General features: G+C 51.6%; 1 protein-coding gene across 2 annotated transcripts in view; it reads left to right on the forward strand.

Moving 5' to 3' along the window:
* Positions 1-22785, forward strand: part of Abcc8 (ATP binding cassette subfamily C member 8) — a 70570-nt gene that overhangs the window by 39702 nt on the left and 8083 nt on the right. The window contains exons 9-22 of one of the 2 annotated variants that reach the window (XM_033764105.1): positions 624-729; positions 8734-8769; positions 10165-10203; positions 10772-10870; positions 11883-11967; positions 12608-12688; positions 14744-14881; positions 16263-16388; positions 17148-17247; positions 17450-17691; positions 17790-17956; positions 18951-19020; positions 19482-19639; positions 21949-22041. In XM_033764105.1, the coding sequence (XP_033619996.1) occupies positions 624-729; positions 8734-8769; positions 10165-10203; positions 10772-10870; positions 11883-11967; positions 12608-12688; positions 14744-14881; positions 16263-16388; positions 17148-17247; positions 17450-17691; positions 17790-17956; positions 18951-19020; positions 19482-19639; positions 21949-22041 (1540 nt within the window). The remainder of the gene's footprint in view (positions 1-623; positions 730-8733; positions 8770-10164; positions 10204-10771; positions 10871-11882; positions 11968-12607; positions 12689-14743; positions 14882-16262; positions 16389-17147; positions 17248-17449; positions 17692-17789; positions 17957-18950; positions 19021-19481; positions 19640-21948; positions 22042-22785) is intronic. The other variant, XM_033764104.1, reaches the window with a different exon arrangement.

Below are 22785 nucleotides of genomic sequence, written 5' to 3' on the forward strand. Positions count from 1 at the left end.
TTTTTGGTACCAGGGATCAAACTCGGGCCCTTGCACTTGTGAGGCAGGCACCAGAACCACTGAGCTAAATCCCCGGCCCCACCCTCTACTCACTCTTGAGGGGAGCTCAGGATTCTGCCTCCCAGAGAGGGGCATGCTGGGTGGGAGGGCAGCAGTGAGACAGGCAGGGCTGGAGGTCAGATCATCCACCGCAGACAGCATAAGCAACTCACAGAGAGATCAGACTGGAGTAGCCAAGGCAGCCACATGAAGGGGCAGGGTTCTGGGCATGAGTGGCGTTCCTTGGGCCACAAGGCAGGCAGGACGTTCTCTGGCGCAGGCTGCACCATGAGCAAAATATGAATGTGGGTTGGAGCTGGGAGCCAACGTAGTGCTTGTTGAAGCCATGAAGAGCCGGGTTCACACTGGCGAGCCCTGGAAGCGGGGAGTGGGGCACGAGAGAGGAGGAAGGACTGGGAAGCTGAAGGATGGTGTTGATTTCTAGGAGGAAGACTCCTTAGGGATTCCAGGCAGGAGAAAAGAAAAGGGGACCCCCAGGAGTGGATGTGTCTCTCCGTCCTTCTGGGCGATGGTGGTTCAGACTTCCCCTTATCTCTCCCATCTGCCACCCACCCTACCTGCAGGCCAGCTGACCATGATCGTGGGGCAGGTGGGCTGCGGCAAGTCCTCACTCCTCCTCGCCACGCTGGGGGAGATGCAGAAGATCTCAGGAGCCGTCTTCTGGAACAGGTAATAAGTGCATCCTCTGGGCTCAGGTAGCAGGGTAGCAGGTAGCTCTTCAGGGAGGAGCATCATGCCTTTACGGAGTGCCTGCTGTGCGTTCAGTGACCCCTCAGGACAGGATGTTGTTATTCTCATCAACCCCGGCAGTATTTAGTCAGCCCTTACTATGTGCTAGATTCTGTGCTAAGTCTTTTGCATGAATTATTTTATTTAATCCTGATGGGATCTAGCATAACTGTTACATCACTGTTCCTCATTCTCTCAAATGAGCGTTAAACTCTTTGCCTAATTTCACATAGCTACTAAGTGGCAGAGCTGGAGTTCTGAACAGAACTCGGTTCTGTCTGACTTGGCATCCATGTTCACTGAGCAACATCACCTCCCAGCGTGGGAACTTGCAAAACCACCATTGCTTTCAGGCCCAGACAGTGGCCATTCAGTGGGTGTGTTGGGGACTTAGAGAGAACCCAGACCCATGGTGGTTTCTGGGCAAAGATCACTCTCTTAATTAAAGAGTCAGAATCCCAAGCTGAGTCAATCATGAATGAATATATTATTTATACCAACCTACTTCCAAGAAGCACTTGAAACTAGTTGATAAAAAATGCATACCAAATGGAACCTTTTAAAAAGGTTCCATTTTAAAAAGAAAAGAAGAGCTGGGTGATAAAAGAGGCATAAAGGGAGCTGAGAGCCTGGGCAGAGGACAGCTGCACAGTCCACACAGAGCCTGGCTCCAAACCCTCCCGTGGCCAAGGGGAGGAGGCATCTGGTTGGGGTTTGGAGCTATCATTCAGAGATGAAGTTTGCAGCCAATTTGGCAAAAAGGCAAGCTTTCCTTGCCGGGCATTTTTAGAGGGAAATTATTCAAGATCTCAGGTCTTCACAAGCTTGAGGACAGAATTAAGCTGAGGGGAAAGATCATGAGCACCATCACGCCCCCTCATTTCTTGCTTTTCCAAACTGCCCCCAGCTGGTGCACTGAGCAATGGCTGTGGCTGTGGACTGGCAATGAGTCTCTTGGGTTTGGGGACTCAGATGTGTTTGGCAACAAAGGTATCTGTTCCTGCCTTCTGTGTCTTATGGGAAAGATTTCTCAACACACTCTGCCTCGGAAAGTTCAGGCCTTGAATTTAAGGTCACTTTGCCACTCCTGTGGACTGATTGTTCCACACGGCTTTGGAGTGAGGACTCCTTGGCTGTTGGCTGACTGTGTCTGTGACAGGAAGATAGAAGCCCCGTTGAACTTTGAGCTACAAAAAGCAACCAGTATTAATTCGGTTCCTGCCATGGGCCAGACATTTCTTAGCATTTAGCAAGCATGCTCTCACTCCCATTAAGTGGGGGTGTTGTTACCCCATTTCTCAGAAGCCGGAGCTAAGGCTCAGAGAGGTTAGGTGACTTGCCATCAGTATATGAGCAGGGGCTCTGGGTCTGGGTTCTTTCAGGTCTGGCAACCACCTTACTGGTTATTGTTCAGGCTCTGCATAGAAGCAGGCTGGATCCAGTCCTCCCCAGAGTGGACCTTTGTTACATGGAATTGCAGAATTCAGAAACTACAGTTGCTCCTAGATTCCCCTTGTCCTGCTCTGCACATCAGTCAAAACCCCTCTGAGCCTGGTTCCTTTCTCTCCTTCCTCAACAGCCCCACCTCCTTGCTGTCACTTTCCCTCATGGCAGCTTTGGCACCTTCCTTGTCCTTTGTAAGCTGCTTGCCAGCAGCTCGGCCCTGCCTGCCTCGGCCCTCACCTCTTCGAGATGAGCCAAGCCTCAGGGTCTGACTGCTGGCCCCCCTCTCTTCAGAAACCTCTACCCCAGCCCAGGAGACATGGGAGGGGGCCTCTGGGGCACCTAACATAGGGACCCCCTTAGGTGCAGGCTGCCTCATTGCCTGTTGGTCCTCCCTAGGCCCTGGGAGGGAAGCATGGTGATCATCTCCATGCCACAGGCGAAGAAGCTGAGATGAAGCAAGCTGCCCAAAGCCACACCTAGCTCTCGCCTGGTAGAAGTGGGATATGCAGCTAGGTGCTAGTTTTTTCTGCTGTTTGTCCTGCAAAATCCTGGGCACACACATCCCTGTCTATACTCCTTGTCCTGGTGGTTTAAGTTTTGGGGTTTGGATGATGGACACCCCTCCATTCCTGGCAGGTGCTGGCCCAAGCACACAGACTTTCCACTGTGTGCTAAGCGAGAGGGACACAAGAGCACTGCCTGACCTGCTGAAGGCCAGCTGTGGATGTAACACACATGTCTGTCCCTCCAGGGCTACTGGATGGGTCCTCAGGGTTCTTATCAACACCTCCCCTCCTCAGCAGGCAGCCCAGGCCCCAGCTCCTGGCTCTGTTTGAGGTGGGGTAGGAGGCTGTGGAGCAAAGATTCTCATTTCTCCAGACTCCTCCTTGCCCTTCACACCGTCTGGCTCTGCCTAAGCATAATGAGATGCACAAACAGCTTCCAGTAACCCTAGGGAGCTGTGAGAACTTGTTCCTCGCTCAGCTCATACTCCGATTTCTCTACATTGATACATGAACTTACCAAGCAGTCACTGAAGCCTTACGGTGTGCCAGACCCTGTGCACAGCAGTGGGAATCCATAGATAATGAAGACATGGCCCCACTTTTGACCCTAGAGCGGAGAACAAGGGTGACCCCTGCAGGGAAGGCAGGAAGGCTCACTTGGATGTGGAGGGACAGCCTTGGGGGGTGCGTGTGGGCTCATCCAGCAGAAAACAACAGGGCTGGAAGAGTGAAGTATTGCAGGCACAGCTCACTGCATGGGCAGAGGCTTATGGATATTGAAGAACATGGCCTGGAGTCCTGGGGGTGTGGAGGGCACTGGTGAGAGATGAACTGAAGACGTGAAGTTGGATTAGATCAGATATACCAGGCCTAGAGTATAAGCCCAGAGGCTGTAGAAGGGTCTGTGCTGCTGATAAAGGATGATAGTAGATGAGAGAGGTTGACTACAGGAAGGGACTTATTACAGTGGTGCAGAGCTGGAGGAGCCTAAGCAGTTGGCTTTTTCTGCTGTTTGTCCTGCAAAATCCTGGGTACACACAGCTCTGTCTAGACCCCTTATCCTGGGCAGTGATTTCTGTTTTGGGGCTGGATGTTGGGCAGCCCTCCATTCCTGGCAGGAGCTCCTGGACTCAGATGTTGGATCTGAGGTCTGTGGGAAGACCATGCTCTTATAGGGAGCCAAGAGCAAAAGAGCTTTTAGCGGGGCGTGATGGTGCACACCTGTAATCCCAGCACTCGGGAGGCTGAGGCAGGAGGATTGCTGTGAATTCGAAACCAGCCTGGGCTACACAGTGAGTTCCAGGTCAGTCTCAACTACATAGTGAGACGCTGTCTCAAAAAACCAATAAATAAATAAATAAAAACAAGGAGCTCTTGACCTGGCAGCCCTGCTTGAAAGCCTGAATGCTGGCCGCCACAGGCAAAGGTAATGCCAGGCCACTCTATGTTTTGTCTGCCCCCATGACCAGGCATCCAGAAAACGTTCCAGAAGGTGCAAGGCAGGAAGCTGGGCGAGGAGAGGCTGGGCTTGGTGAATGCTCTGGGGAGACAGGGCTTGGTTTGTTGGTGCAGCTGTTCACTTAGGAGCTAAGTATGGCGCTGGAGGCCAAGCTGCACGAGTTCACATTTGGTCCCTGTGCTTTGGAAAATTCCGTATGTATTCTGAACCCACTTTGCCTTTTTACCCATGGGGTTGACGTGAGGATTAACTTAGCATGTGACAGATGCCCTTTAAATATTATTATAAACGTTATTATTCCACAGCGTACCTCTTTGCCAAGAACAGATTTCCCCTACTGCTCTTTAATTGTGCTCCAGCCTGCATCCCAGGAGAGACTGTGGTGAGCTCCCTGGAGACAGGGATTGTGTCTTATTTATCTCTCGGTACCCATAGTGCCTTTACTAAATTGATTAATTTACTCAGTGAATGAACCGGGAACCACTGTTGCTCTTCAGGAGACTGTTATCATTAATACCTCTTGGCATGACTCACCCACGGGCCTTTGCCCAAGCTGCTCCTTAAACCCAAACTCCAAATCCCTCCATCAACATTTGAAATGCGCAATACTCTTAGAGCTGTGATTATTTGCTCCTGCCTCCATTTCTCGAGCAAATAATTGGGCTTCCTGGGGTTCCACATTGTACCTCAGGTGCACTGCACAGGATGTAGGTTCTGTGACCTGCCCTGTGTGGGCTCCAAAGGGAAAGATGGGGCTTGCAGACAGCACCCCAGGTGGGCTCAGAGGCATCAGTGCAGGTCCAGCCGCCAAACTGAGAGCTAGGTGGGCTGCCCTGAGCCATATGGCTCACTCCCTTTTAGTGAGAGTCCCTAGCCCCTGCCTGGCTCTCTGTGTTGATGAGCTGTCAACCTGGAAGTTTGCAAACTCCCTCTGTGATCTTTAAGTGAAAAATATTTTAATAAAAAGCAGGTACACTCAGGTGGAATGTTTTCCCAAGAAACAAAGAACAGGAGCATTAATGTCCAGTAGAATGGCTTTAAATGCCCCCAGGGATCCAGAGGGAAGCAGATCCCAGGGCAGCATGGGGAGGGGTTCTCAGCCCCCTGAGGAGAAACTGCTAATTCAGTCTCCCTGGGGCTCCCTGCTTCCTCCTCCCACCTCTGCCAGTCACATCTGCCCAGATCCACTCTTGGGGCCTGGGCCTGCCTCAGGTCAGAACCTCTTCTTGTCTGGGATTGGCATGGAAGCTGCCTGCCAAGATGCCAAGAAGCCTCATGCCCAGGAAGTAGGAAGCCGGTGGGCTGATCTGCAGAACAGTTCTGGAGCCTTGAGAGAGTTGGAGTCAGGTGCTGCTGGGTTCCCCAGGATGCAGGTGTGACAAGAGGTGTAGAGGTGAAAAGCTGGGCTTGGGGACCAGGTGGCCTCTGGTTATAGTCCTGACTCTGCCACTCCCCAGCTCTGTGCCCGTGGGCAGCTTACTCAATTCCCTCATTTGGAAAATGACAGAAAAAAATCCCTTCCTTTTCTGTCTCGGAGATTTGAGACCTAGCGATTCGGGCTTGGGACCCAGTGAAAAGAGTGCTGTAGGTGAACAGTTGTTTCAGGACAGCCACAGGTCCACAGCAAGCAGGACGAATGGACCATGGGGACCACCGAAGTCCTAAGTTACTTTTCCAACCTCAATGTCCACTTTTCTTTTGATTTATTGCTGGGATCTTAAATAAGTGCTGGGGATGTTCCATTTTCCCCGCTTCCTACACATTAGGGACCAAACTGAAAGGACGGTCCAACCCCACGTCCTTCCTTCGTCTTCGTAATACTTTCTCTCCTTGTCATTGTGAGAGTTGCACTTTGATTTGGGAGATAAGGAAATGGAGCCTCCCGTCAGCCAGGGGCTCACCTCAGATTTCATGGCCAGTGAGCAGAGAAGCTTCAGGATCCCAAGTCTACAGCCCGTGACCATCCACCTCTCCACCCTGCCTGTCACCGTACACTGTGTCCTTGTCCCCCTCCACCCGACCGTCCTGTCCACTTCCAAGTGCTTCCCACCCTCCAGGATCTGACCCGGCTCTGACCTCTATGAACCTTTCCTTATTTTTTTAGATTTCCTCCTCTTCCAAATGACTTTTTTTTTCTCTCTGATTCTGAAAGGACACACAATAAATTGGAAAAATATACACATGTATAAAGAAGAAATGAAAACCATTTAGTATCCTGTCACCCAGAGCTTTCCTGTCCTTTCTCCATACAGATGCATATGTGGTGATGTGTACTTTCCCTTCAAAGTTCTCTGATACTTTCCTGTCCCTGCTTTTCTTTTGCCCCTGTGACCTTCTGATTCATGTATCTGTCTGATTCGCCTACCATCTGTGAGCACCTTGGAGCCCTGACTTAGCATGGTGCACACCTGCCCAGATTCAGGCTGACCAGCAGCGGGGGGGGGGGAGATCGCAGGTGCTGTTTGCAAAGGAGGAACTGAATGCCCCCCAACACTCATTTCAGACCCCAGCAGTTGCTGAGAGAAAGTGCCTGGTCTAGCGAGCCGTTCCTCACTTCTGGAATTAAAACAAATACACAGAGCCTTGGGGAGGCTCAGGGCTGCTCTGCAAAGGGGTGAACCTGGGTTTCCAGCACACCCCCCGCCATCCTGTCACTTTGGGCCTGCTCTGTAGACCCTGAGCCTGTGTCCTCGGCTGTGAAGTGGGGACAGGGTGTTTGATGCTGGATGAGATGCAGGGAACTGCATGCTGTGCATGGGAAGCGACTGTAGAGTGCGGCCCCGCCCTTTTCCTCAATGATTAACATGTCCCTTAACAAGCTCCATTCATTACAGATCTGCCATGTGCCAAGTAAGTGCTGTGGGGGCTGAAAAAGATATTCTTCCCGCATTCACCTCCCTGTGGGGGTGAAAGGCTTCCACAGGAGGGATTGGAAAGTAGGTAGTCCATTAGGAGGGCTAATTGAGCAGCCTGGAAGGTGAAAGAGGAGGTGTTAGGGAGGCCTGGGACACAGAAATAACAGTGCTCCAGGCTCCACATCAGTCAGGGAGGAGGGTTCCAGAGAGGAGCTTATCTGGGCAGGGCCACTGAGCTGGAACTTGTCAGCTTTGGTTTGTTATCTCTCCCATTTTAGCAGCTTGTCTGTAAAGTGTGAATTATAGCCATCTGCTGGTCAGAGAGGTGAGGTTGGGTTGGGAGAGTGAAAGGAGACCACAGAGATCTGAGAACAGAGCAGAGGGGACTGGTAATTAATACCAACATTCATCCTGCCCTGCTGTGGAGAGAAGTTCATCAGGCTTCCTTCTGTCCCTGTGTGGCCCATCCTGGGTTTCCTAACAGAAGATATGTATAGGAGATATGGCTTTGGGAAACCACGGTGAGATTATGTAGCACAACACTGAAAATATGCAGATTTGAAATCCAATCTGTTTTTGTTTTTGTTTTTGCACTTGCTGGCTGTGTGACTTTGGGCAAATTACTTAGCCTCTTGAAGTCTCATTTCCATTATCTGTACAGTGGGGATAATAAAAATACTCTTCATGTGGTTACTTTGTGCTTTAAAAGAGATTGTACTGGGCTGTGCATTTAGCTCAGTGGCTCCACACCTGCCTGATAGGCACAAGGTCCTGAGTTCAATTGCCGGTACTAGAAAAAAAAAAAAAAAGAAAAGAAATAATACTATTACAGTGCTTATCATGATACTTTTGAAAGTTCACTAAATATCGATGGGTTTTAATGTCATTAAGGAAGATTTGTATGAAAACACAGCTGGTTGTTTTTCCCCAAGTGTGCGTGTCATAAGTACGCATTTCCGTGGCCCAGGCTGCTTCTCGAAGGTTGAAAGGTCTTGGGCTGTGGCAGGAGAAAGAGCACTGGGAAACTGGGCACCAAAATTCAGGTTACCTCACTCACTGTTTTTCAAAATCATTCTTTACTGTAATCCACAGTGTGAAATGAATCCTATATCACAGTCCACTACATCCATTCATTGATATAAAGAAAAATTCTTTAAAGAAACAAATCTTAACCCTCTGCAGCATGTGCTGATATATTCTCATTTGTGAATAGCAATTGCAACCTACTTATTTCTGATGCAGTCGTTGGGTCCCTATTTACAATTTGAGAAGCACTGTGTAAGAAGATTGTGACCTTGGAAAAGTCACTTTCCCACCCTGAGCTTTAGTTTCCTCAAGTATATAATGGTCTTGGTGCCCAGCCAGCCTCCCTGCTGCTCTTAGCCAAACCAGGAACCCTGATTGAGCTCATGCTGTTTGCAAGGTTGCAAACAGGTTGCAAGTTTGCTGTTTGCTGGTGAGGATGGTTCTCCCCAAAGATTGAATGTGATGGAAATACAGGGATGTGGGGTGTGTGTGTGTGTGTGTGTGTGTGTGTGTGTGTGTGTGTGTGTGTGTGTGTGTGTGTGTGTGTGTGTGTGTGTGTGTGTGTGTGTGTGTGTGTGTGTGTGTGTGTGTGTGTGTGCATGTGCATGCGCGCGCGCAGTAACTGGTGTTGATCCTTCCATTTATGCCCCAGCAGCCTTCCTGATGGCGAGACAGGAGAAGACCCCAGGTATCTATCACCTTGGGCCTGGGTTGGACATGGGGCTGGGCAGTGCTAAGGATGGAAACGAGGCTGTGCAACCCATGTACTTTGAGAGGTGTGAGGCTAAGTCACCCATTCTAAATGAGGACTGACAAATTTTTTACTTGTGGGGAGGTCTTAGACGTTACAATGCTTTACGCCCATCCAAAAGGCTATAGTACATGAAAAGGCATCCGCACCTCCGTGGTGCCACAAATTCACATGAGAAGAGTCAGCAAGTAGATTAGTGGTTGCCAGGGACTGGAGAGGGAGTGGGGTGGGTGGAGGCAGTGACTGTTAATGTGCACAGGGCTTCTTTTAGGAGTGACAAGTATGTTCTGGAGCTAGATAGTGGGGGTGGTTGCACAACCTTGTGAATACACTAAAAGCCACCAAATTGTTTTTAAAATGTGGCAGGAGATGGGTAGCTAGGAAAATATATCTGAAAAACTCTAAGGATCATCATGAAGGAGAAACAAGTTGAGAAACGGAATGTAGGAAGAGGTGCAGGTGTCGCTCGGCCACACAGGAAATTTGGTCTTGTTGCTTTCTGCTCAGTGCCAAGTGTCAGAGGGAAATCGATGAATGAGACCCTGACCCCCACACCCTCCCTCCCTTCACTGCTCCCATCGACACCGCAGAGACACAAGAGGTGTTTGGTGGGGACTGGGAAGGGTGGCGCTCCTGTGTGAACGGTTAGAGCCTCCAGTCTCCGCTCTCCAGCACCAGAGACCGCCTCCCAGTCCTTTCCCTGCCCTTTCTCCCACCTCCCCAGTGTGACACTATGCCCAGCACTGCAAGCCATGGTGACCATATTTCTAGAGCCAAAACCTGACAGGCCATGTGACAAGGTCAAGTGTGTGTGATGAGATCAAAGTGACGGACATTTTTGGCACTGGAGCAGTTTGGGACATGCAGAGCCCTGGGCACCGTTGCTGTTGTGTCCTTCCTGGCAGATCCCCCAGATTCCACAATTGTCTCCTGACAGAGCCACATGTCAGCTCCCTGCTGAGTGAGCAGCCCTGTTGGCTGAGATCTTAGCCTGTGTATCTGAGCCAGATGTGGAGACGGGGTCTGGGCGATCACGCGGTGGGCTTCCCACTCCTCTGACCTGGATGTCTTCCCCCAAGAGCTTGTACCACAGTGCCTTTCCGAGTTCTCTCTCTTAAATGAACTGAGTCCCCAAGATTTCCTTACACACCTGTGTGGTCGGGCCCTGGAGGCTCCCCATGATTTCCTTAGCCCACGCCTCACTTGTGGCTGCAGACTTTGCCCCCGGGATAATAAAGGCACACTTCTCATGAGGGGTTTGAGGAAGCCTGAAAGCTTTATGGAGGACCCAGTCCATGGGCAGAATCTGAAGTGGTCTTTCCTCCCCTGCAGCAGCCCAGAGCGGGAGACGGCGTCCGACTCCGACATCAGGTACCAGGTCGGGAACCACTGCCCCTAGGACAGACTTCCTCAGCTTGAGGGCCCTGTGTGCTCCCCACCTCCACACCGGGTTCTTGAGCTGCTGCTGCTTCTGTGCATCAAGCTGCCCGCTCCATACCAGATCACAGGGAGACCTTGAAAATCACATTATACTAAATGTGATTTCCTCGGCTGTGCTTTGAAGGAAAAAAAATGTTCTTCCATTTGGAGTCCAGTGGTTCAGGGCCACCAAAGGAAGAAGGAAATCGGGTTGAGAGATCACTTGTTTTGATCACACTGCGCCCCTCCCTGAGACCCAGGGTGGAGAGCAGAGGGCAGGGCTGGGGCAGGCTGGGTGTGGGGCAGAGAGGGCAAGGTCCCCCCACCCCAGTGGCTGCAATCCGGACCACACACCTCTGCCTTAGGCCCTGGACACAAGAGCAGACACAGTGCAGGTTTCTGCCAAGTGCCCCTGCCATCTCATCGCTGACCCCACACCCTGGCCATCTAAGCAATCAGTTTGACAGCTGCGCTGAGATGGCTCCCCACCCCCACCCCCACCCCCACCTGCTTTTTCCAGGAAGAGAGGCCCAGTGGCCTATGCTTCTCAGAAACCATGGCTGCTGAACGCCACTGTGGAGGAGAATATCACCTTTGAGAGTCCCTTCAACAAGCAACGGTAAAAGCCTCCAGGAGGGAGGGACCAGGGAGGGGAGGAATTGGCCCCTGGCTGCCTCCCCCCGCCAGCTTCCCTGCCCCTCATCAATCACCCACACCCAGCTGTGTTGCACACCAGGCTGCTTACCTGGAATCCAGCCAGCTCCACGTGTTATATCTGGGATGGATCCAGACAGCCTGGGCATGGGGCAGGTCAGCCCCTGTAGGTGTGAGGGGTGAGAGCCCTGCCACCTGCCCTCAGGCTGGTGCGCGCCTGCCCAGCACCACCTGCCTCTCCATTCTTGTGATTCCCCACCCATCCAGGGCTGATGCACTATTTTCTCTCCAGTGACAGTACTGACAGCCAGCATCCCCTGGGCTTTTATCAGGTGCCAGGCTCAGTGGCAGGCTTTTTGTGCATGTGATGTCCCTAAAGCTCACACAACCTCAGGAGGCAGGTACTACCCTTATCCCCACTTTACAGAGGAGGAAACCAAGGCTCTGAAAGGTTAGGTAGTGTGGCCAAGGCCTTCCAGCCAGTAAGTGACTGAAAAGGGTCTCGAATCCAGAGCTGCCTAAGTACACACTTTTCATCAGGATACTCTGATGCCTTTGTGAACCCTGGCTGGCACCTGCCCGGGCTAAGGGCTGACCAGGAATGATAAGAACAAGCTAGGCAAATATTTGACCGGCCATCATCATTACTGCCCAAACCAGCCAGCCGTGCCCTGAGCATGAGCCCTGCTGCAGCTTTTCCCACTGCACCGGGACCAGGGGCCTCCTCTTGTCACTTATTCGGCATATTTGCGCCCATCCAATTTCTTTCTTCAAATATTTAACCTGCCCCAAGGCTGTGCGAGGTGCTGACCTCAGCTTTCTGCAAGCTCACATGGTGTTTGCCCACACCCCAGTGGAAGGCCCATTACAGCCATCGTTCACCCTGGTGCAGCTGCCCGGGGACTAATGACCCTTGGCAAGTGCCAGGGTACCGCTCTGTTCAGCTGTCCCCCTGCCCCATCCTCTGTCCTCTCCAGGTACAAGATGGTCATCGAAGCGTGCTCCCTGCAGCCAGACATCGACATCCTGCCCCACGGAGACCAGACCCAGATTGGGGAACGGGTTGGTTGTAGCCTCCCCTGTTCCACATGCATCGCCCCACCATGCCCTGAGACCCTTCTCCGTGGGAGTGAGCAGCTGAGGAGTAGGAGAGGGTGCAGCTGGAGAGTTGCCCACAGCGCGGCCAAACATGCTTTCCCTGATGATGTTTGCCCTTATGGGTCTTCAGCCCTGCCTGATGCACATGGCCAGCTTCGTGCCCTCCTAGCCCAGGGATACCTTGATGTCTTCATTCGTGCCTGCGTACACACTGAACACCCGTGTGGCACTGTGCTAGACCCAGGGCTGGGTTGATCTTGTTCATTCTCTGAATGAGGTCCCCTCCCATAGACTTAGACAAATAGGAGTCTCCCTCGTCCTCCCTCCTTGGGCATGATTTAAACCCTTACTTCCTCTGTCCTGGTTTGTGCTGGTCAGAGGGTCCCCAGCACCTACATGCTGTGTCTTCAAAAACTTGGCATCCAAGCTCTCCGTTTCCAAGTAAACTCAGTAAAGACATACATGTGTCTTTATTTGGAGAGGGTTCTGAGAAGTGGAGGGAGCCAGGTCTCTGTCCTAAAGAGCTTGTGTTCTAGCAGGGGCTGGGACCGTCTCTCCTGAGTGACTGATGACATGGCTGTTCCTCCTGTTTGTCTGCCAACAGGGCATCAACCTGTCTGGTGGTCAGCGCCAGAGAATCAGTGTGGCCCGCGCCCTGTACCAGCACACCAATGTCGTCTTCTTGGTGAGTGCCCTGGCCAGCATTTCACCCAGGCCCTCATTTCTGGCTGTTTCCCCCAAGCTTAGTGAACACACATTCGCACACACAACACCCAATAACCTTCCTCTCCAGGAGCAAACTACCCTGCCAGAGATGTTACCTGCCTATCTACTGACGGGAAAGCTGAGGCAGGCAAGGACAGGGCTGATGATGAACACAGACTCTCCACTGAGCTCTGTATAACTGTGCAGGGGGGCACGTTGTGGTACAGGAGTAGTGGCGAGCCTGCTGTCTGAATGGCAGATACAGGATTAGGTGCTGCCGCTTCCCCGCTTAGGCCAAGGCAGACATTGCTAATTGATCCCTGCATTACTCCCCCCCAGAACTCCTCTTGGCCTCTGTTGAATGCTGAACACAGCACTCCTCGTGCTAGCAGTCAAACATGAGATGAAACATATTAGCCCTGCTTCATGCCAAGCTCTGTGTTAAGCATTTTGGTTGATACTGAAGGATCCTAAGACCCAGCCTTTGGCCTTGAAAGTTTAGATGGGAAAATAGGGTTCACCCTCACCCAGGAGACACAGCCAGTTCAAAGATGAATTGTGCTGCAGATCATGAGGGTCCTGGTCCAGGAGGCAGCTCTGAAGGCTGGCATACTCAGGGGTGGCTTCCTGGAAGAGAGCCTTGAAGACAGAGTCAGTTAAAAGGGAGGAGCAGCTTGGTCAGGGAGATGGAAGAAGGAACCTCAGGTCTCTAATCCCAGCTTTATTCTCTCACTTCTTCCACCACACAGAGCACTTGTCACGAAGACATCTCAAACATAAAGGTCCCTGGTCTTTGTTAGCATCTGACACACGCTCAGCACCCTACCAAGTTCTAGCTCATTCGTGGTCCTCTCCAAGATTTAAAGAATCATGTAAGATAAAAGTTAAGTGACTACTTTATGTAGCCAGGGTCTTATTAAGCTTCTACTCTGTACGAGGATTAGGTACCAGAGGTCTCAGATCCTGGGTGTCTCATGGTCAGGAGTGGGCAAATTGGACCTGGCTTTGTGGAGGTTTCCCTGGAACAGAGAGGAAGGAAAGGGAGGAGGGGGTCAGAATAGGACAGGAGAAGGCCTAGCACTTGGGTAAGTGAAGGATGAACCGTAAGTAGTTCATTAGGCAGACAGAAGGCAGAACAGCACTCCAGGCAGCGGGGAGCGGATTGTGCAAAGGCTGGAATGTCAGGCTCCTTGGAAACCTGGAATGGACGGAACTGGGATAGGTGAGAAATGAAGCTAGAGAGACCAGTCAGGTTTACAAGTTAATGTATTAGTCACTTTCTCGTCACTGTGACAAAATACTCAACGCCTGCAGCTTAAAGGAGGAGAGGTTTAATTTGGCTCCTGGTTTCAGAGGGTTCAGTCCATGACTGGTTGTCTCCAATGCAGAACTGGCATGGTGGAAGGACCTTATAGAGGAAAGCTGCTGAAGCCATGGCAGCCAGGAGGCAAAGAAGAGGAGGAAGGGACCAGAATACACCCTTCCAGGTCACACCCCCAGGGACCCACCTCCAACCACACCCTACCTCCTAACAGCACATTCGGCCATGAACTCATCAATGGATTTATCCACCGATGAATATAGTACCCCTGTGACCCAATCACCTTCCAAAAAGCCTACCTCTGAATACCTCTGAATATTTTAGATCTAAACCATAACAGCCTGAAATAAGAACAAAGATTTACTATGCAAAAGTGCAAATTCCCAACAGTGAATGTCATTATATTGCATACAATAAAATACCAATAAAATTAATTTAAAAATAAAAAAAATAAATAACAGCCTGGAATACCATGCTAAGGAGATCAGACCTTATAGATGCCGGGGAGCCATTGAATGCTCAGGAGATAGGAACTCTAGTGATCAGATCTGTCTGAGAGTGGAAGCTGATAGACCCATTTTAAAATGAAGCAGTTGAGGCCCAGAGAGGTTAGATTAATTGCCTAGGGTCACACAGCTAACCAGCATCAACCCCTGGCTCAGCACTGATAAACTCTGATGGGTTTTACACTCACGGTTACCCTTCCCTGTCCAGGATGATCCTTTCTCAGCTCTGGATGTCCACCTGAGTGACCACTTGATGCAGGCCGGGATCCTTGAGCTGCTCCGGGACGACAAGAGGACAGTGGTCCTGGTGACCCACAAGCTACAGTACTTGCCTCATGCAGACTGGGTGAGGGAGTCATGCAGGGCCGGGGTGGGGAAACAGGCATCAACAAAGGACTCGATCAGGTGTCTCAGCAGAAATGTCCAAAGGCCACAAAGCATAAGCAACCAGTTTTAGATGGCTTTGGGCAGCTCCCGGAGACCCTGCATAGGCCGGGTTTGGTGTCATCCAGACCTGCGGACTCTTTCCACCCTGGCCTGGCCCTGTGGGACACCCAAGCCCAAGGCTGGAACCAAGAAGTGTCTACCTTCTGATTCCTGTCCAGCTTGATGGCGTGTTCCCTGGCCTTGGGTGGGAGAGCTGGCTCCCTACCTTCTGGCCTTCTGGGGCTGGGTGAATTCAAATTGGGATGAGAGAGAAAGCAGAGAAACAAAAAATGGCGGCAGTTACAGAAACGTCATTACTATCAATAGAATGCAGTGTTTGAAACCCCGCGTTAATTAAATTCTTCAATAGGTACAAAATAGTTACTTTTCAACTAATTGGAAAGCACTTAATTTTAAAGATAATGTGACTTTTGAAACCTAGGTTTTGCCTACTCTTATATAAAGTTTTCTGTAAGCAGCAGCCAAAATCTGAGTCTGAGGTCTGTGCCATGTGGCCTGCTAATTTCCCCAAAAATAAATCTTTCATTTATGCAATGAGACCCTCCCCCACTACAAAAAATAATCCAGATTTTTTAAAAGCAATTAAAACAGGTGCAGAAGGTTCATTTCTGAGTTTCTGCAGTGACCCTGGCAAATCCTGAGTCGAAAGGAGGAGGCACGGAGGGGCCTGGTTCCTGGAGGAGGAGGTGAACAGGAAGGGTGGGGGTGCAGGGACCAGGGGTGGATGCCAGTTAATGAGGCTCTGTCTCAGTCACTTTCTGGTCTCTGAGGCACAATACCCGACACCCCATCAGGGATGAGAGGGTTATTTTGGCTCATAGTTTGTAGAGGTTTCAGGCCATCGTCCACAGCTCCCAGGCAGAGGGGCCTGGCAGAGGAAAAGCTGCTCTTGGTGTGGCAGCAGGGATGCAAAGAAAGTCAAGACAGGAGCAGAGGAGGGAGATGAGCCCTTCCAGTCCATGCCCCCAGTGACCACCTCTTTCCAGCAGGCCCCACCTCTTAACAGCAAATCAGCTATAACCCCCCATGATCCAGTCACCTCTCCAAAGCCCCACCTTTGAGCATATGAGGTTTAGGGAGAGGGATGCATCTAGATACAAACCAGAAGAGCCTGCGTGATGACGTCACTGAGTGTTTCAAATAAAAAGGCTGAGCTCAAAGGTGGGGACGCACACACTGAGACCAGCATGCATTTTGCCAAGCACAGATGGAAGGGCTGTGTACATCTCCTTGCCAGACTCCAGCCAGCCCCCCAACCGGATTTATTTCCGCTTTTCCAGATCATCGCTATGAAGGATGGCACTATCCAGAGGGAGGGCACGCTCAAGGACTTCCAGAGGTCTGAGTGCCAGCTCTTCGAGCACTGGAAGACCCTCATGAACCGGCAGGACCAGGAGCTGGAGAAGGTAGGTGTCTCCTGGGGACCAGAGAGCACCCTGGCTGGAATGGTCTTGCTAGAACCTGAACTCACAAAGACCTCCTGTCCTCACTGCCCCAGAGAGCCCCTCCGTGGACAGATGTGGGACTTGGCATGAACTTGCTCCTACCAGATGAGAGCCAGTACCTGTGCCAAGTACCCAGAGCATAACCAAGTGGCCATCTGCCTCTTGTCCTGAGATAACCAGATGCCATTTAGTTGCAGAGTTTCCAAAAATCAGCTTCAACTGGTTAAGCAAAGAAAAAAGGGAGAGTTAAAGGATTTATTGGATCATGAACCCAAAAAAGTGCAAGTGTGTCACAGCTTCAAGTGTCACCGCATCAGATGGCCAAGCAGTGCCATAAGGAACCTGCTTTTTGCCATGTCCTGGCCCTACTCCCCTCACACTGGCTTTTCATTCTTGTGGCAGCAGTGCGGGCCAGCCGCTGTCCCAGGCTCCCATTCTGCAGCTCAGCGGCTCTCCCAGAAAGAGGACATCTCTTTCCCAGGAGCCCAGCGAGGTCCCAGGGCTGACAATCCTCGGTCCAATTTGGTCACATGCATGGGCAGTGGGATGTGAGGACTGGCCAGTCTGGGATCTTGGGTCCACGAGAATCACTGAACCATGCGCACTTAGAATAGAGGAGTGGTCCCTCTCCCTGGGACACTGGGGGGCTGTCAGCCAGTGGAAGGGGAAGAGTAAATTCTGCCAAGATAAACAGTGTTCTGGCCCCTCTCTGCCTTTCAGGAGACAGTCGTGGAGAGAAAAGTCACAGAGCCACCCCAAGGCCTGCCCCGTGCCGTGTCCTCAAAAGACGGCTTTCTGCAAGATGAAGATGAGGAGGAAGGTACAGATAGTGGGCCTGGAAGCAAAATGATCAGCTGTGGGGAGACAGGTTTGGGCTTCTAGGTGTGGTAAGACGGATCCCTTCCCCTCTGTGTGCCTCAGCTTCCCCACCTGTAAGGAGGGGTAAAATACCTGCCCCAGTTCACCCACCCGCAGCTGGGTGTGAAACATGAAGCCACAGGGCGGGTTCTTACGGCCTGCAGAGGAGGTGGCCGAGAGCGAGGAAGACGACAACCTGTCCTCCCTGCTGCACCAGCGAGCCAAGATCCCGTGGCGCGCCTGTGCCAAGTACCTGTCCTCCGCCGGCATCCTGCTCCTGTCACTGCTGGTCTTCTCCCAGCTGCTCAAGCACATGGTCTTGGTGGCCATCGACTACTGGCTGGCCAAGTGGACCGACAGCGCCCTGACCCTGAGCCCTGCGGCCAGGAACTGCTCTCTCAGCCAGGTGTGGCTGGCAGCACCACGGCAGGGACTGGGGTGGGAGAGGGGCGAGGGCTGAGCCCACAAACATCCCTCAGACCCCTTCATGCTCTGCCCACGCAGGAGTGCTCCCTGGACCAGACCGTCTATGCCATGGTGTTCACCGTGCTCTGCAGCCTGGGCATCGTGCTGTGTCTGGTCACCTCTGTCACCGTGGAGTGGACAGGACTGAAGGTGGCCAAGAGACTGCATCGCAGCCTGCTGAACCGCATCATCCTAGCCCCCATGAGGTACCCTTCCCAGCTTCACCAGGGCAAGCCACTGTGCTCCGGGCCTCAGTTCTGCCATCTCTAAAATGGTCACAGACGACTGTCGTGGGCTCTTGGGGTGCCTCAGAGGCAGTGTGTGCAGAAGTGTCCTCCTTGTACAAGAAGCAGGATGACTGGCATTTAGCCAGCAGAGCCTGAGCTAGGCCTTTCACACGGTTATCTCATCCACTTGTCATCTCAGCCCTCCAGGTGAGTGTCACCTCCAAGTGGGTTAAGGTTAGTCCCCTTCCCTTGGCCCCGTCATCTGCCGTCTTCATAGGCTGTGCTGCCTCCTCTCCCGCCTCACCTCCCTCAGCCACCCTGGTCTGAGTTAGGGGAGCTGCTCCAGTCCGCATTTCAGAATAGATAAAGACCCTGCAGGTGCCTGGTCTGGAAGAGCTTTAATGTTGTCACGGCCTGATTGGCCAACTCGGTTTGCAGCCACATCAGGCCAGCAGGTTACCTGGCCCTTGTGGATGTCACCTGGCTACACGGCTTACTCTTCAGCCTCCTGACCTCTCTGTGGCCCACAGATACAAGTCCAAGCTGACTTAACCCTCTCTTCTCCACATCTGTGGTAATGAAATTCTGTCTTTGGAATTGGGCCAACTCAAGGTCACCACCACTGGCAGCCAGAGCGGCCTCGCGGGGTTAGCCAGCTGACAGGCTTGCCCCTTGGCAAGGTGTCCCTCTAGAGAGGACTCTGTGTCCCTGGGAGGACTACTGCCAAGTTAGCCAGAGTGAGGAGAGACTGAGAAAGTCCGCTGTGGTCAGAGATGGGCCTCTGAGAGAGGCTAAGCAGGAACCAGGACCCAGGAACACTGGCAAGACAGATGTCTGCAAATCCACAAAGGCGACTACTCCCAGGAAGCCAGGCCCACAGATGGCTCCAGAGACACTTAAATAAATAACTGCCCTCTTTCAGTAAGCAGGAAGTAGATCGCTAATGAATAACTGTTTTCCTGTTGCCTCTTAGGTTCTTTGAGACCACGCCCCTTGGGAGCATCCTGAACAGATTTTCATCTGACTGTAACACCATCGACCAGGTACAGAGGACTGGGCCACATTTCCCCTGGCCCAGAGAGAGGCCGGGTCTCTGGAGCTGCTCCTGTTTGATACTGGGTTCCCCAGATCATGTGATCAGTGCCCTGTGGGGGGAGCCCAGCGTCCCTGACCTGTGTCCCAGGACACATTGGGACCACCAGATCCCTCTGCTTTCCATCCAAGGACCCAGGCTCATTCTAGAAACACCCCAGTATATTCTGAATCAAAGTGGCTGATGAATTGGCAGATACTCATTTGGGGTCAGCCTGTCTTTTTTTATCTGCCATCGTACTAGATGGTGAAAGAACAAACACCTCATCTGGCTTCTGAGAGCTAACACTGTAACTGGGCTGATAATGTGTGTGCCTGTGATAAAGCAAGAGAGCAAAATATTGCAGCAGGTGACACTCTGAACACAGTCTCACAGGCAACGCACCTGGCCGTCCCCCCTCTCCTCCCTCAGCACATCCCATCCACGCTGGAATGCCTGAGCCGCTCCACCCTGCTCTGCGTCTCGGCCCTGGCCGTCATCTCCTATGTCACACCTGTGTTCCTCGTGGCCCTCTTGCCCCTGGCCATCATGTCCTACTTCATCCAGAAGTACTTCCGGGTGGCATCCAGGTGATGGCAGCATCTGCAGCCTGGGTGGGCGGAGGGGTGTCTTGCAATGGGCACTTGGTAAATTTACTAGAGGCACTGTCGTCGTAACAACAGGGCCATGTTCCCCAGAAGGAAAAAAGAAGTAGCTAAAAATAAAGGAATCGTCCATCGCTGTATTCCACTACCCTAGCATAACCCTCTGTTACGTGGCACACAGGCCCACGGTGCAGTTCATATCTGAATTGTTTCCTTGGGAGATATGTTCAGGAAAGGAATTGCTAGGTCAGGGTGTGTGGACATGTTTATGCCCTTCATTCATTTTTCCAAGACGCTTCCTATAAGCGCTGTATGATTCCAGCAGCCAGGCTGATGGCTGATGTGTAAAACCAGACAGCACCTGATAGGAGTGGTGTAAGCACTGTTTTACCTCCCTGCCCTGGGGTCCAGATCCTGGCTGGAACCCTTGACTTGATGGAGCCTCTCCTGACCATTCTTGTGGATGATATTCACCCTAGTGAGCCTTGGGGCCATGCACACCTCTATCTGTCTGTCTGTCTGTGGTTTTGGTTTTTGTTTTTGTACCAGAGATTGAACTCAGGACCTTACACTTGCAAGGCAGGCAACAGCACCACTGAGCTAAACCTCCAGCCCTCTTTCAGTTCTTTCCTCCTCTTTCTCTCTCTCCCTCTCTCTCTCCCTCTCCCCCTCCCCCCCCTCTCTCTCTTTCTCTCTCTCTCTCTCTCTCTCTCTGTCCTTCCTTCTTTCCTTCCTTCCTTCAACTAGGGGTTGAACTCAAGACCTTTCCACTGAACAACATTCCCAGCCCTCTTTTTGTGTCTTGCTAAAGCTGCCCAGGCTTGGCTCAACTTTGCTTCACACCTCTTTCTTCCTCAGAATTTTCTAAGTTTTCTCTAGAAAATATTTTTTCTGGGAGGGGTTCTGTTAAACTCATCAATTCAAAGAATTATAGGGAAAGTTTTAAAGACCTAGGCCATATTTCTCACCCTACCAGTTACAACCATCTGTGGATTGGGAAATCAAAAGGGATTACAAAGAATGTTTTAAAATAGTGAAAATACCAGCCTGTATTCACATAGTAATAGCAAGCTTTGCTTAATGAAACCTCTGTTTTTGGTCATTAAGGGTGGTGTACTGATTTGTGATATAAAGTACATCTCCTAGTGCAAGTTGTAGTCAGAAAGGTTAAGTACCTTCCCCAGGTGCACATGATTGATTAGATACTAGAGTCAAAATACTGAGCAGCTTCTCTCATATTTGGAATCAAAGAGGAAAAAAGGACAATAAAATAGGAAGGAGATTATTGTTGGAGGGATCGAAGGAGGGAGATGGATATGAACAGAGTAGGTTATATGCATGTATGAAAATACCACAATGAAACCCATTTCTTTGTATAACTAATGTGCACTGATAAAGTCTATAAACAAGAAAAAATGGAAGTTTGAACAATAGATACCCTAGGTGGCCCCATTAAAAACATATTGATCAGCAATAAGAATAAGAATAATAATATGATAAAATTTAGATGCATTTTTTGTCACAGTGACTCATCCAAAAGGATCAACATCTGTATAGATGGCTTTTTGTTGGCTGGGTCCCCCAGCACCCACGAGGAACATAATGCATTGATATGGACCAAAGCACAGCGACGTTCCAGACACTTTGTAATACAAGCTGTTCTACTAAGTTCATTTCCCTGCCAGAGAAGAAGTGTTCTGCTGTCCCTCTGGTCCCCACTCTGGCCCTAGAGACAGCGTGACCAGGACGGCTGCTTGCTGTCCATCCCAGCCTGTGGAGCACAGAGGTGCTGTCAAGGTGCAGCTAGAGGAGCTGGAGGCCATTCTGCTGCCATGGAAACCTCTGCCCCAACCCCCAGGAGCTCTTAGGTCTTTGTCTGTGATGTGCTGAAGCCGAATGTGGCCTTCGGAAAAGAGCTGAGAGCTTTGAGTCTGGCTTTCCCCATTCTTTGGCCAGCAGTCTCGGCTTCACAGGCTCCCTTAGAAAAGGGAACCAGTGCTACCTGCCCTGCCTAACGTCAGTGCCAGGTTGTGCAGCAGGAACATGGACGGCCATGCCCAGGGTGATAGGAAGTGCACCCGGCAGGTTCTGTTTAAGCATTTCACATAAACGGACTCATTCATTGCCCACAGCAGTGTGGAGGGGAGGTACCCCTGTCCTCTCTCTGCAGGTGAGAAACTGAGGCCAGAGAGGTGACGCGCATTTGGCCACACATGGGGGGCATGGAGCTAGGATTCACACCCGGGCTGAGCCTGACCAGGTGCCCTAACTCTTCTGCTCTGTCCCCGGCACAGGGACCTGCAGCAGCTGGATGACACCACCCAGCTGCCACTTCTCTCACACTTTGCTGAGACCGTGGAGGGCCTCACTACCATCCGGGCCTTCAGGTACGAGGCCAGATACCCACAAGGTAGGAGCGGAGGGGTTGGAACGGGGCCGCAGGCCGTGAGACTCCGTTCAAAGGCTCCCACGTGAGGCGGCCTAATGCACACCTCTCTGAACTCTCCCGGGTCCCAAGGTCCAGGGCTGTCTCCCAGAGGTGACAGGCCAGGTGGCTCCAGCTTTGTGATCCCAAGAGGAAAATTCCAGCCCTGCAGACAAGCCCAGGGCCTCTGTGAACAAAGCGGAATATAAAAATGAAGAAGGTAGGGACAATCTTGAGTGTCAATGCTAGAAGGCCCTTAGATCCCAGGCCAGCCCTGAGACCCTCAGTTGTTGAAAACCTCCTGTCACCAAACACTGCCAAGTACTGTCCCTGTCGCTCTTTTACCTGCACTGCCGCCCTAGGTGACTTGAGATGATTGTCTCCTCTGCACAAATAAGGAAACCACCTCTATGTGTGAGGTCCTCCAAAGCCCAGACTTGAACCTGCTTATTCACTCAACAAACACGTACTGAGCACATGTGCTGAGTCTCATGCCAGACACTAGAACGATGAGTCGAATGAGCCCCTGGCCTGGAGACATTTACAGTCCTGACTTTGAGTAGCCAGGACAAAGCCTTGTGACAGGTGCTGTGTTAGAAGGCGGCGGTGGACTTTGGGAGACGGAAAGCAGGCAGTCGAGGAAAGCTTCACAGAGGATGAGGCACAGGAGCTAGAACTCAAAGGATGGGTAAGAGTTCGGCAGGCT

Source organism: Fukomys damarensis, unplaced genomic scaffold, assembly GCF_012274545.1.
Source record: "Fukomys damarensis isolate Sample0158 unplaced genomic scaffold, DMR_v1.0_HiC HiC_scaffold_16, whole genome shotgun sequence".
NCBI lineage: Eukaryota > Metazoa > Chordata > Mammalia > Rodentia > Bathyergidae > Fukomys > Fukomys damarensis.